Genomic DNA, 12,588 nt, shown 5'->3' with positions numbered 1-12,588 from the left:
CTGAAATCACAGTGTATAAGTGAAAGTAGGGAAGTTACAGAAAATTCCCCTACATGCAGGTGTGCAGAAGCACTGAAGGGTTACTAACGAACACTAAATAGAAGTGTTGAATAGTTTGTTATGGGGAGAAGATCCAGAAATAAGAGTGAAAATCAGTGCTGGTTCATTACACCAGCAGTGAGGCTGGCAAACCCCACTGCTAAAGCCGTCTTTCAACAGCAGGTGCGTGGTTTGTCCACTCTGGCTTGTAGCCCCCCAGCCAAGGCACAGAATGAGCCCAGTCTTCATGGATTCATGAATGACCACAAGCCCTCTCAAGACGTATCTAAATACTGTGGTCGTTCTGCTTCTATTTTGGTCACATACTCCATATTGGAAATTTTACCCCACACTATCCATTTCAGTTTTGGTGTGTTTGTTTACTGCAAGCAGTATTTCTTACCGAAAACACCGTAGTAGCTTGGAAGAATGGAAGAAACCAAAAGAGAAAGTTCTATACATTCTCAGTCTTTTCTATGGAAGTGGTTCTTTCAGTTTAATAGTAATTATCAAAGTAGAAATATTATAATGCAAACAAAAGATCACCTAAATAGGTAAAAAGACATAGATATAAAACAAATGAATGATTTAAATGCCATCACCAGTCTCTTCAGCATCCTTATGATAAATCCTTTATTAATCTGGGTATGTAATTTGAAATATTACCCACCATACTGATGTGCATAAATATCCCTACACAAGAAAGCACTTAACATATTTAACAATTTACTTCAAACTTTAATGTTTTTCAGATGACAACCTAGATCTTAAAATATATAGATATTTTATAGCTCTGCTTAAACATAAATAATACATTTGTCTAATTCACTAATACCAAAGGTACATTTTTTTCTCATGATGAATACAGTCATCATCCATGACTGCCAGTAAAAATTATAAGGATGCACTATAATAAAAAAAACTATACCCCTATGTGGAAATGATAGGATATAATCTGTTTCATAAAAATAGTAATTGATTCTCAATCTTCCATCACTGGGAGAATGCATTACTGCTGACCGATTACTGTGGTCTTGAAAAGTATCTTTAGATTGAAGTCAAGAGAGTTATATTTCTCGTGCGTTTAGGGAAGAATTTTAAAGTATATCAGGTCTCAGATTATAGAAGAAACTCAAAAAAGGCAAAACTTTATGTTATAAAATGAACATATAAAGAATCCAAAGACTGCTTAGAGATGGCATTACAAATGAGAAGCAAATGTATTTAGACTAACAGAGGTCAGAAAAAAATTTAATACCTTTATAGAAACATGAGAAAATAAAACTTGTTAATGACAGAAGAAAGGGTTCATTTTAGAACACAAGTTTTTTTTCTTCACCATACGTTTAAATTTCACATGACATTGTAACATAGGCCAAATATTATGAATTAGAATACACTCATAGCATTCAGTATGTACTGTGTTAGTATCTACATAAGTGATTCTGAAATAACATTTGCTCTTTCAATAGCATTATGTAGGCAATAAAAAAATGTATGGGTGCTAGGAAAATTCATGTTCACAGTAGATAAATAAAGCCCGAAAGAATACATTTGTTGAAATTTGCATTTGGTTTTGGAAAACTTCTGTTTAACAATTGAACACGGCCATATTTTAATTTTTAAGCTCTCACATGGAGAGAGTATCAACGTATTGCAGCAATTTACTTTTAGGGACATTATGCTGGGCTTTAAAATTCAAAAAATAGGATATTCCTTCTTGAATTATTTTATGATCAATGTACAGTCTCTACACAAGGAAAATTAAAGCTGTCTGACAACTCATAGAAACATCACTGGCTCTTAAAGATGTAGGAAATTACATAAGAGCATGAAAAGTACTGGGTAATTTTGGAGTTTCATCTCTAAACACAATTGTAAAGACATCTGTCTTTCAATTCTTTCTCCCTCTTTCTTCTGAAGCATGGCCTTTTAATTCTTGCCCTTTTAAATATTTTTGCCTACTGTAGCTTTGCTTCTTAATGTACTGGTTGATCTAACCAGGCTAAGAAAGTATTTACAGGGGATGTTGCTTTTATCTGTATTCACAGAGAATGCTAACAAATTAGAAGAAAGTGCCAGAGAACACCACATACCTTGCCCAGAACATTACAATGGCTTCTGCATGCACGGGAAGTGCGAACATTCTATCAATATGCAGGAGCCATCTTGCAGGTAATGTTTTCACCCTTTAACTTTTAAATGTATAAAGTAAAAATATAGAAACTAAATTCTGGATGTTTACAGAGAATTGGATGGCATTCTGCCTGAATGGGTGATCAGCAGCCAAACTTTTCTTTCCCTCTCCTACACACACACAGACACACACACACATATGCACAAACTAGAAAACAACAAAATGTGTGTACATACCCAAGTACTATGTAACACATCATTATATACACTCTTCTGGTGGAATTTTAAATTGTACCTTGGGCATTACAAGTTCCCTAAAGACACAGCCTCCTCTGGTTTATTCATCACTCTTTCCCATGGACACAGAGCAGTGCTTGGCACAGATCAGGTACTTGATAAATATTTCTCAAACAAATGAATGGATGAGGCCTAAAGATAACACGGTTGCTTTGGGGAGGCTGTCTTTTCCAAAGTCCTTCAGGTCTTCTAATAAATATCATCAATCTTGGTTTTGCTAGGATCCACTATCCACAAGGCTTGTAGAGTGAGATATTAGCTATACCTCCACAGATTCAGACTCAGTTGAGACACAAAGAAATTGCTTGTCTGGATTTAGGTAATAAATACAAATATCTGCTGAATACTCATGGATAGAACATAATTATTTCAGAGACGATAAAGCCAAAGTGAAAAAAACAAACGTATTTTTTATTAAAGGAATATACAAGCGGCAAATGATGAAACAGGTTGCATATTGCTGCTATACACTGAAAGGAGTTTCTCTCTCTTGTTCTCTTCCTTCTCTCCCCTCCCTTCTCCCCCTCCCGTCTCCTTTCCTCTCCCCCTCTTCTTCTTTTTCTTCATCTTCTCCTTCTTCTTTCTTCCTTTCCCTTTCCCTCTCTCTCTCTCTCAAGAACTGCCTTCCTTTCATGTTTTCCTTCATTGAATACACTAGCACTTGCCTTCCAGTAGAGCAGCCAGGAACAGTGAGAAGTTGCACCCGCTGCCCTGTCATCCCCAGCAGAGTCGCCATTATTAAACCTCTCTGATGCAGAGAGGAAAGATCCCAGGACGTAATAATGAGAAATTCAAAGTGAAGTACTAAAATAGTTGCGCAAAGTCAATGACAAGTTGATCCCCACTAGCACTGTTTTCATGTGAGTTGTTCCCTCGTTTCCTGGTCAAATGCTAATTCTAACACGCGGATTGTCTACCTGAGCTTTCTGATGAGGGCTGAGCGAGGGAGAGACAGCCTTCGTCCTCAGATGAGTAGCGCATGGGCTTGTTTTGCCGAACCAACCATATTGCCTACATCATAATTACTTTTTTCCTACTGAAATTTAATTCTCTACCATAAGCAGACAACTTTATGACCAGTAAATTAAAGAAATCACTCTTGTTGTACCTCTGGCCCTAACACTTTTTAACATTTATTCTAACAGTAGCATAGGGAATGCTTTATCCAAAAATAGATAAGTAGTACTATTTTTTATACTCATGTCATCAGAAACATGTCTTTTCTCAAGCAATTATGTTGACTTAGGTTAATTAAAGAGCAAGTTAAATAAAATGTAAAGCTCACCTGAAAAAATATACATAGAAAGAATAATTATTCCTGGGCTTCTCTCATCTCTCTATATTATCACTACAAATTATCTACCAACTCTCCTATCTTCAAACTCATATAATAAAGTATAAAAAGATACTGCATTATCTTTGAAATAAAAAACACAAAGAGATCTTATGGAAAACAAGTATTTGAAAGGCATATCTACAAAGTACTATTTTTTTAAGAGCAGGAAAGGGAAACAAAAGGCCCTAATTTCACAATGAAGATAAATAGCTATAGGCCAACTATAAAAATGAGTCCAGCAACTACAGGTAACTGGACACTATTTCTTCCAGGTGTGATGCTGGTTATACTGGACAACACTGTGAAAAAAAGGACTACAGTGTACTATACGTTGTTCCCGGCCCCGTCCGATTTCAGTACGTCTTAATCGCAGCTGTGATTGGAACGATTCAGATTGCCGTCATCTGTGTGGTGGTCCTCTGCATCACAAGGTCAGTAACTGTACTCAGTGGCCACCCACATGAAGGGATATGTCATTCCTCCTTGTCTTAGAGCTCTCTAATTACAAGTCCCTTCATGGACTCTGCAGCCATCCATTCTCTGGAGTCCTATTTCCTCATCATAACAGCATTGGAATAGCCAAATGGAAAGACATTGACTTTCGTGCTAGAGTGGTACAAATTTTTTTCCTTATTTTTGCATTATGATGAGGATTATTTATTTTCTAAGGAAAGGTTTTTTTCCCCCTTCTAATGTGTAATACCAATCTTTGTTTAAATATGCTTTTCTCTTTTAGCTATAAAAAGTCAGTCTTCATTCAGACTACTAACAGACTATTTAAACGAGCAGTGTTTCCTGACTTACTCGGATTAGTATGCCAAATGAGATCACAGAATAGATTTTATACAAGGCCTAGAAAAGTATTAAATTATAGCTCTCATTTAGGGCACTTATATTTCCAAGTATAACTCTCACGTATAGTCATTTTTAACATATTTGATATAAACCACAAATATATTTTTATCTTAAGTTAACAAAATAATTTTTAATCACAAAATTCAAAGAAAATAGTTATAATGAGAATGATTATGTTGTAGTACATGAAAACCTTTGATATGTGGAAACACGCAGCAAATTTCACAACAAGCTTTCATATCAAACCCCCAAACAGTCAGACAGTAATTGTTTCCTGGAGAGTTAGGTTGAGAGAAGTACATAGATCTCATCCAGTTTCAACAGGAAAGAAAACCATGAATAATTAGTAATGTCTGGCATTGGGCTTGGAGTAAAGGAGGGAGGCCAGGTATGGCTTACCTTCATTAGCGTGTAAATTCATGGTAACCAAGAATTAGATTCCAAACCGAATGCATATTATTTATGTCCTGTCTAACCAGAAATGTTACTGAAGATTCTTTGTTCTGATCTGATTTCACTCTGCTTGAGATAAAAGTTCCAAGGAAGTTTTTCAAGGTTTTTGTCAAATTCACAAGGCATTTAGACTTTCAATCATTTGTGCAGCTCTACAGTAAATCAGAATGTTCCCCAAAAAGTTATTTTAAGAAGACAAGAAAATAAAAGAAAGTATCATATCTTTAGAAAATAAAGGCCATAATACATCTCTATATCTGTATTGTTCTATCTTCTCTGAGGACAAGTGTGGCATTTGCTCTTGAAAAAGACAAAATATGGTTCATAGATCCTTCCCTGGCCTAACGGCTTAAGGGAACATCATCGACGGGAGCTCTGTGCTACTCGAAGCCAAGCTGAGTTCATCAACTTGACTCTTATGTTTAGATGCCAAGTGAGTCAGTGGATTACATTAAAATTGATTCTGGGGAGCATAAAAATAACTCAAGAAACCAAAAATACTAAGTATAAAAGAAAAGATAGAAAAGAATCTAAAACACAGGAAACTGTGCCACATTACTCCAGGGGTCTTGAGCCTTCTAAGTAATATCAGCACATGAAAAATGAAATTCATATTTAATAGATATAAAATCATAACAATTTGATTTGCTACTTCATGTACTGACAAAACTGCAGAACTTTAAATATTTCAGCAGATGTTTAGAAGTCTTATTAATCAACTTCATTCCCATGTGTAATAAAAACAACTGGAATACATAGGGTCCTTATCTCCCCAGGAATTGTGTCTCTGTGTGTGTGTGTATGTATATGTGTACACACACGCACCAATACATATACATATACATTTGGTAACATTATGAAGGAACAATTATCCCCGTTTTCAAGATAGGGACTCTGAGGTATGAGAAGTCAGCAAATTGCTGAGTATACACAGCTGAGCAATAAGGGCAGAAATGGAATCTAGGCTGCCTAGTATGAGAGCCTGTGCACTTAACCACCAGTCATACTGCCCCTTGGCTGGTCAAGATGTCTGTATTCTGATGGTCAAGACAACCTAACTGAGCTCCAAATTAGGCAAGCCATTTTTTTAAGACATACGGCTGTTTTCATTTTCCATGTAAAAACAAAACAAAACAAAACCTATCTTCTGTTTACTTTTGAGGAGGAGAAATAGCACATGAACTAAACTGGCATTATTGTAATGCATTTTATAAAACTCTCCTAGGCAATCCAAGCTTTCCAAAATCCAAGAGTCATACTAGTCAATAAACTACACTATTCTCAGTATGGATTCATTTCATTCACTTGAAAACATTCTGCACAAAAACCAGACTTTCCAGCTAGGCCATCCTCCCCTCTAACCCTTCCTGCCCAAACCCTCTCTTCCTGGTGACCTGGCCACACTCGTCCGTCAAGACCTTTTCCAAAACATCTAGTTGCTAAAAGATTTACAAAATTACACGAAGCAGAGGTCCCCTCATTCTCTTTAATTTTCTTTTAATCTCATTGTCACCTGGTCTATCCTCTTTTCTTTCTCTTCTCCTCTTCCCACTTTCTTTCTTTTCCTAATTCTTTCCCCTTGTTTTTACTATTTTAGTCAAATATCTGTCCTTCTCCTAAATAAACATGTGTCATAAAGAATACAGACATCTAGAGACATGTTCTGAAATGAAGAGAGTTGCCCTGCTGAGAAGATGTATTTTCAGTCTTTTATCTCCAGCTCCCACTTGCTGGGAATGTGACTTCCAGCTCCATGTTCATTTTGACAGATCTACCCCAAAAAAACCCATATATGTATATACTATATACATTTACTCACATATGAACATATATATGAATATATATTTTCTGACACCCCCAGCTTATTATAATAGGATTTTATATGAACTTTATATTGTTATTTTTATTGGTATTGTCAAAGCATTATTTTATTATAAGAGAAAAGCTACTATATCAGAGCTTTTCAGATAATTTGACTGAGTCTTAGCTTTTTATAGAAGCTAAATAATTGGTACCAATTTATGTCTCTAGCTTATAACATTAATATACAAAATGATAGTAGGCTGAACCAAAACAATATCCCTTTTCATTACATATCCCATATTAACAGTTGGCTCACTCTCTGGTTTGATAGGATTTAAACTTGTAGCACTGAAATGTCAATATAACATTCATCCTTGGGACATTTAAAGTATCAAGTTGTTGAAGACCTTTAACATGAGATTAGATGAGCTCACACTTGCTTGATTGCATTGTGCTGAGTCATTGTTTGAGCCCTGATGAGTAAGGTGTTGAGGACTAGGTAAATGTATTCCTCTTCAACTTCCACCTCTGTTCTTCAGTTCTCCTCAACAGATGCTTAAAGACAACTGCAAGGAGAAGCAAAAACAAAAAACAAAAACAAAAACCTCTTCCAACATAATTCCAGCTTCTGCTAATAATAAATTCTTTCGTCTGAAATATTTTAATAATTTGCTTAATCCACAACTTCACTCTGTGATTGTGGGACCAGACTTTAGGTAATAGCACTGGACTAAGATCTGTAAACTTTCCAACCTTCTAGGAAATGCCCCAGAAGCAACAGAATTCACAGACAGAAGCAAAATACAGGGCACTACAGTTCAGACAACACAACAAGAGCGTCCACGAGGTTAATCTAAAGGGAGCATGTTGCACAGTGGCCGGACTACCAAGAGCTTGGACTACACAATACAGTATTATAGACAAAAGAATAAGATGAGATCTACACATGTTGCCTTGCATTTGTGGTAATCTACACCAATGAAAACATGTACTACAGCTATATTTGATTATGTATGGATATATTTGAAATAGTATACATTGTCTTGATGTTTTTTCTGTAATGTAAATAAACTATTTATATCACACAATATAGTTTTTTCTTTCCCATGTATTTGTTATATATAATAAATACTCAGTGATGAGAAAAAAATTGGCGTTCTTAAATTTGCGGTATCTCCTAACTGTAAATATAATCAAGCTAGTACAATCTGTACAAGTACCAGTATTTTATCTTTCTCCACATCTTGAGACAGAGCATTAGTTTATACAGGACTCAGTGGCTAGGTTTTGAGTGATTCCAAGATCAAGGGAAATGATGGTTATTGGAAAAGAGAAAAAATAGTTTACTTTCTATCGAGTGAGGAAAAAATATTTCAGATCTTTGAATCATCTCTATTTTATCAGCTTTCTTCCCTGGTCTTCCATTTTCATCCCCAGAGCAGAAAAATCTCTGGCATATAAATTAAATCAAAGAAGAGGGGGAGGGAAAGTGCTTTATAACTCATAAAGGAGAGGGAAAGAAGATATTGGTTTTTATTTGGGAAACATCTTAGAATCTCCCAGTTAAGTGCATATATCTGAAAGGTCCTAAACAAGCTACATATTAGGAATACACAGAGCACAAAATCTATTCCATTTAGGTGAGTGGAATTAACAACTAGGAAGAAATTCTAATAACATCATTAAATGTGTAACACCAAATCATGAATTCTCAGAAGCACCTTGCTATATTTACAGTATATGGTTCTTTAAAAAGAAATTAGAATCACAACCAAATACCTCATGAATAACTTCATGGCTAATGCAGCACCATTATTTGAAATGGAACTAAGGTGATAATATTTCATGAAATGTGCTTTATATATATGATAAGAACGAAAATTAATCCCATAGCATATGAAAGACCTTGGTGGGAAATCGATATAGATTTCTGAGCACACAAATATGTATGACCACTTTGGAAAAAAATAAACTGTAAAAATTCTCAAAGAATAAGATGAAAGTAACAAATCAAATAATTGCCTTATTATCATTTAGTCCTTCATAGCTTTCTGTGGCTAACAGAGTAAATCTAAATAAAACTTTCTTTGTCTCCTTCAAATGTCCTCTGCACGTACTGAAAGGAATGACACTTCTGTGTCCACAAAAAAAAAAAAGGACAAATGTCAAACCAACACTTTCTGAATAGAAAATATTCAGTGAAAAATAAGTTTCCTGAAGTGATATTTAAGATATTTGTTAAGACATTTTTTAAAAGGTGACAATCTAAATAGTATTTAGGACTCTGTGAAAAATCTGGTTTTCTAGGTTAGTCAGCACTTTGAAAAGTGTGAATCTATAAGCATAACCGTCACTCAAGTGTTTCCATAAATTGGTCGTAGGTTACTTGTATAAACAAACTCTATTTAAACTTCCACATGGAATTTTAGTTTGGTTACCAGGTGCAGAGATGTAACTAGCCCTGATCTCCTTTGTGTAAGACAGGAGTCATGGCAAACAAGCCTTGCCTTCTCCTAAAGGAAGAACAAAAATACAACATGACAGGGCTTAGTAGAGTTAGAAAGAAACAACAATTCCACTGACTTTTACTTGTAAGAGTAGGAAATGACTTGCTTCATTAAATATTGATATATTACTCTGTGTGAATTTTTATCAAAGGATCATAAACCTAAGTGTTGGAAAAGTCCTTGGAGTTAATAATACAGTACGTTCCTATTCACCTCTATGCTCACCCAACCCATGAAAGAATCCCTTTTAAAAGATGCATAACAAATCTTTGCTGTACAGTAGAAACTAACACAACATTGTAAAGCAACTATAGTCCAATAAAAATTTTTTTTAAAAAGATGCATAACAAATCTTAAGTGAGTACATAACTATGTGCCAGCCACTATTCAAGGTCCTAGGGAAACACAACTAAAACATGACCTCTACTCTAAAGGAACTCACAATCTTGTCCTAACATAATCATCTACCCTCTACTTACATATATCTATCACTTGGAATTTTATTCTTCATCAATTCTAATTTTGAGACCATTTCTTTTTCATATTGAGTTGAAATTTACTTCTCTATGGTTTCTCCCCATGGCTTCTATTTTTCCTCTCTGGAGCAAAGGAATAATGACTTACATGTTTAAAAATATTAGGACAGATACTATGTTTTCCCACTCACTTGTGCAAGTATTTTCTCACTCTTTGCAAGTATTTTCTTCTCCAGGTGAAATATCCTTAATGTCTTCATCTGATATTCATGTGATATGGTTTCCACTTTCCCCTAACACCTGCATCATCCTTCCTTGGACAGACTCTACTTTGTCACTATATATCTTAAGTGTAGAGCTCATAATTGCACCGTCTGCTACAGTTGTGGTCTGACAAGCACAGAATATAGTAGAACTTGTAGAAAGCAAATTTAACTGAGAGCCATGATCTCTAAATTCAAGTCCTACTTTGATCACAAATTTGGCGTGGAACCATGAGCAAGTCATCTCACATCTCAGGTCTCAATTTCCTCATCACTTCTAATCTCTGTAATTCCAAGATTCTAGATATTCAGAAATCAGGCACTATACTTTTATTATTACTACCTAAGACCACATTAGCTATTTTTGCTGCTCAACTTAAATTCAAAACTCTTTTTAAATAAACTGCTATTAAGCCATGTCATTCACTCATTCGTTCATTCATCACTCATTCATTCATTATCCATTTATTATACATTATACATGTACTGAGGGCCACCAATTACCAGCACCATACTAAGCTGTAAGACAAGGATAAATAAGGCAGAGTCCCTGCCTGAAAGGGATGAGATCATCCTGGTCCTTGCATCAAAATCTCACAGCCCCATTGGCGAGACTGGGAAGTAAATAGTAAATTATAAAGAATGTAACAAAGGCTACGATAACGTTCGGTTCAGAGTGCTTGGGGACCCTCCAGGAGGAATCTCCAGGCTGAGTAATGTGCTTCTTCACAGGATGTGAGACACACAGGATGACTTCATCATTGTCCACACAAACCCTGACTTCTTGCTTCTGAGATTTTATCTACTTTTCCTACTCTCTTCATGCCCTTCTTCTCTCCATAATACACAGAGCAAGTAATAGCTTATCAGTGAGGCCTCCTTGACCCCCTTGGCTGTCTTCCTAATCCTGTTATGGTACTTTCCATGTTATTCTTTAACTGTCCATGCAAGTCTGTCTTTCCCTTAGTCTGGGAGCAAGAAGGCAGAAAATCAGTGCCTTGCCAATTGTTTCCATTTATTCAATAAACATTTATTGGGTGCCTATGTCATACCAGACATGATTCTAGGTGCTGTTATGCAGCAATGAAGTGGAGAGATCTCTACTCTCAGGTTCACATCCTAGCAAAAGAAGTGGAGGTGAGGATTAACCAAACAATAGACAACAACAACAAAAACTAGAAAGTTTTCAGCTCTATTCAAAAACTTAAAAATAGAATGAGGTGATTCAGGGTGACTGGGTTTGGTGGGGACTGGGTCCCTCCAAGGAGAGAGTAGTACTTAAAACTTGGCCTCTGAAGCCAGACAGAAATGGATCCCAGTCTAAGCTCCACTTGACTAACTACTTAACCTTGGGCAAATTGCCTAATTTCTTTATGCCTCATATTTAAAAATCAAGAGAAAAATGCTTCCCACACTCAATATGACTGTTATGAGAGATAAGCAAGACAATCCATGTTCTGCTTAGAACAAGGACATGCACAGAGTGGACTTTCCATATGTGGAAATTATTTTTTAGGAATATAATAAATATTTGTTGTAAAAGTAATTAAGAAGAAGGAACGATATGTCATCAGTTAAATAAAGCATAATGGGAGTCATATGGTTAGAGTTAGAAGGAATCAAGCAGTCACGCTCACTCAAAGGAGCATTTCTTGTCTCTTCGGAGACAAGAGAGCTGTTTCTGGGAAAATAAGACAATATAAGTTAAGAAAAAAATACCGCTCCTATTATTTCTTTTTTCAAATGGGTCCACTGGCATCGTGTCTGAACAAGAGGAGTGATCATTCTTTCATTTTAAAAGAGGTGTATCCTGATAAAGCACATAGCGTTAAACCTCTCGTGTGTTTCCAGGCACAAGATGAGTGAGTCAATATTGCAGTGACTTTGCAAGGCCAAATTCTTTACTTTCATGAATCCTTGAGGAAAAGTCAGTATAGACTATTGAAATATGACAGAGAGTATCTCAAAGTCACGTTAGACTCTCTACTAATGTTTCTCTTCAGATGCTACTTCCCTTTTCCAAAGTCATGCAGCACCTGAACCAGCTGTTTCTGTTCCTAGTTACAGTAGACATTTCACTTACATAATTAATCATCTGGATATCAATCACAAAAACCTTTTCATTGAATTAACTGATATCTTTATATGTAATAGACATTTCACTTACATAATTAATCATCTGGATATCAGTCACAAAAACCTTTTCATTGAATTAACTGATATCTTTATGTGAGCATCCATATTACATGAAGGATGAAGGATTATATAAGGTAATGGTATTGGTTTTTATAACTAATGCCTGAATATGCAAATGAGTAAGGCCCTTTGAAATCAACATCAGGAAGGCGGGGATGATGTGCAGCCCACCTGGTCAGAGTCAGGCCTCCTTCCAGCCTCACTCTGGACAAAAATCTACGTTACTA

General features: G+C 35.7%; 1 protein-coding gene across 1 annotated transcript in view; it reads left to right on the top strand.

Moving 5' to 3' along the window:
* TMEFF2 (transmembrane protein with EGF like and two follistatin like domains 2) overlaps nt 1-8,011 on the top strand; it is a 249,686-nt gene extending 241,675 nt beyond the window's left edge. The window contains exons 8-10 of the mRNA XM_007171450.3: nt 2,091-2,214; nt 4,081-4,239; nt 7,680-8,011. Of these exons, the coding sequence (XP_007171512.2) occupies nt 2,091-2,214; nt 4,081-4,239; nt 7,680-7,776 (380 nt within the window). The 3' untranslated portion in view covers nt 7,777-8,011. The remainder of the gene's footprint in view (nt 1-2,090; nt 2,215-4,080; nt 4,240-7,679) is intronic.
* Nucleotides 8,012-12,588: the final 4,577 nt, after the last annotated feature.

The sequence above is a fragment of the Balaenoptera acutorostrata genome, chromosome 8, assembly GCF_949987535.1.
Source record: "Balaenoptera acutorostrata chromosome 8, mBalAcu1.1, whole genome shotgun sequence".
NCBI lineage: Eukaryota > Metazoa > Chordata > Mammalia > Artiodactyla > Balaenopteridae > Balaenoptera > Balaenoptera acutorostrata.
The sequence above is the reverse complement of the archived record's forward strand: the minus strand, read 5'-3'. Positions and strand labels throughout refer to the sequence as shown.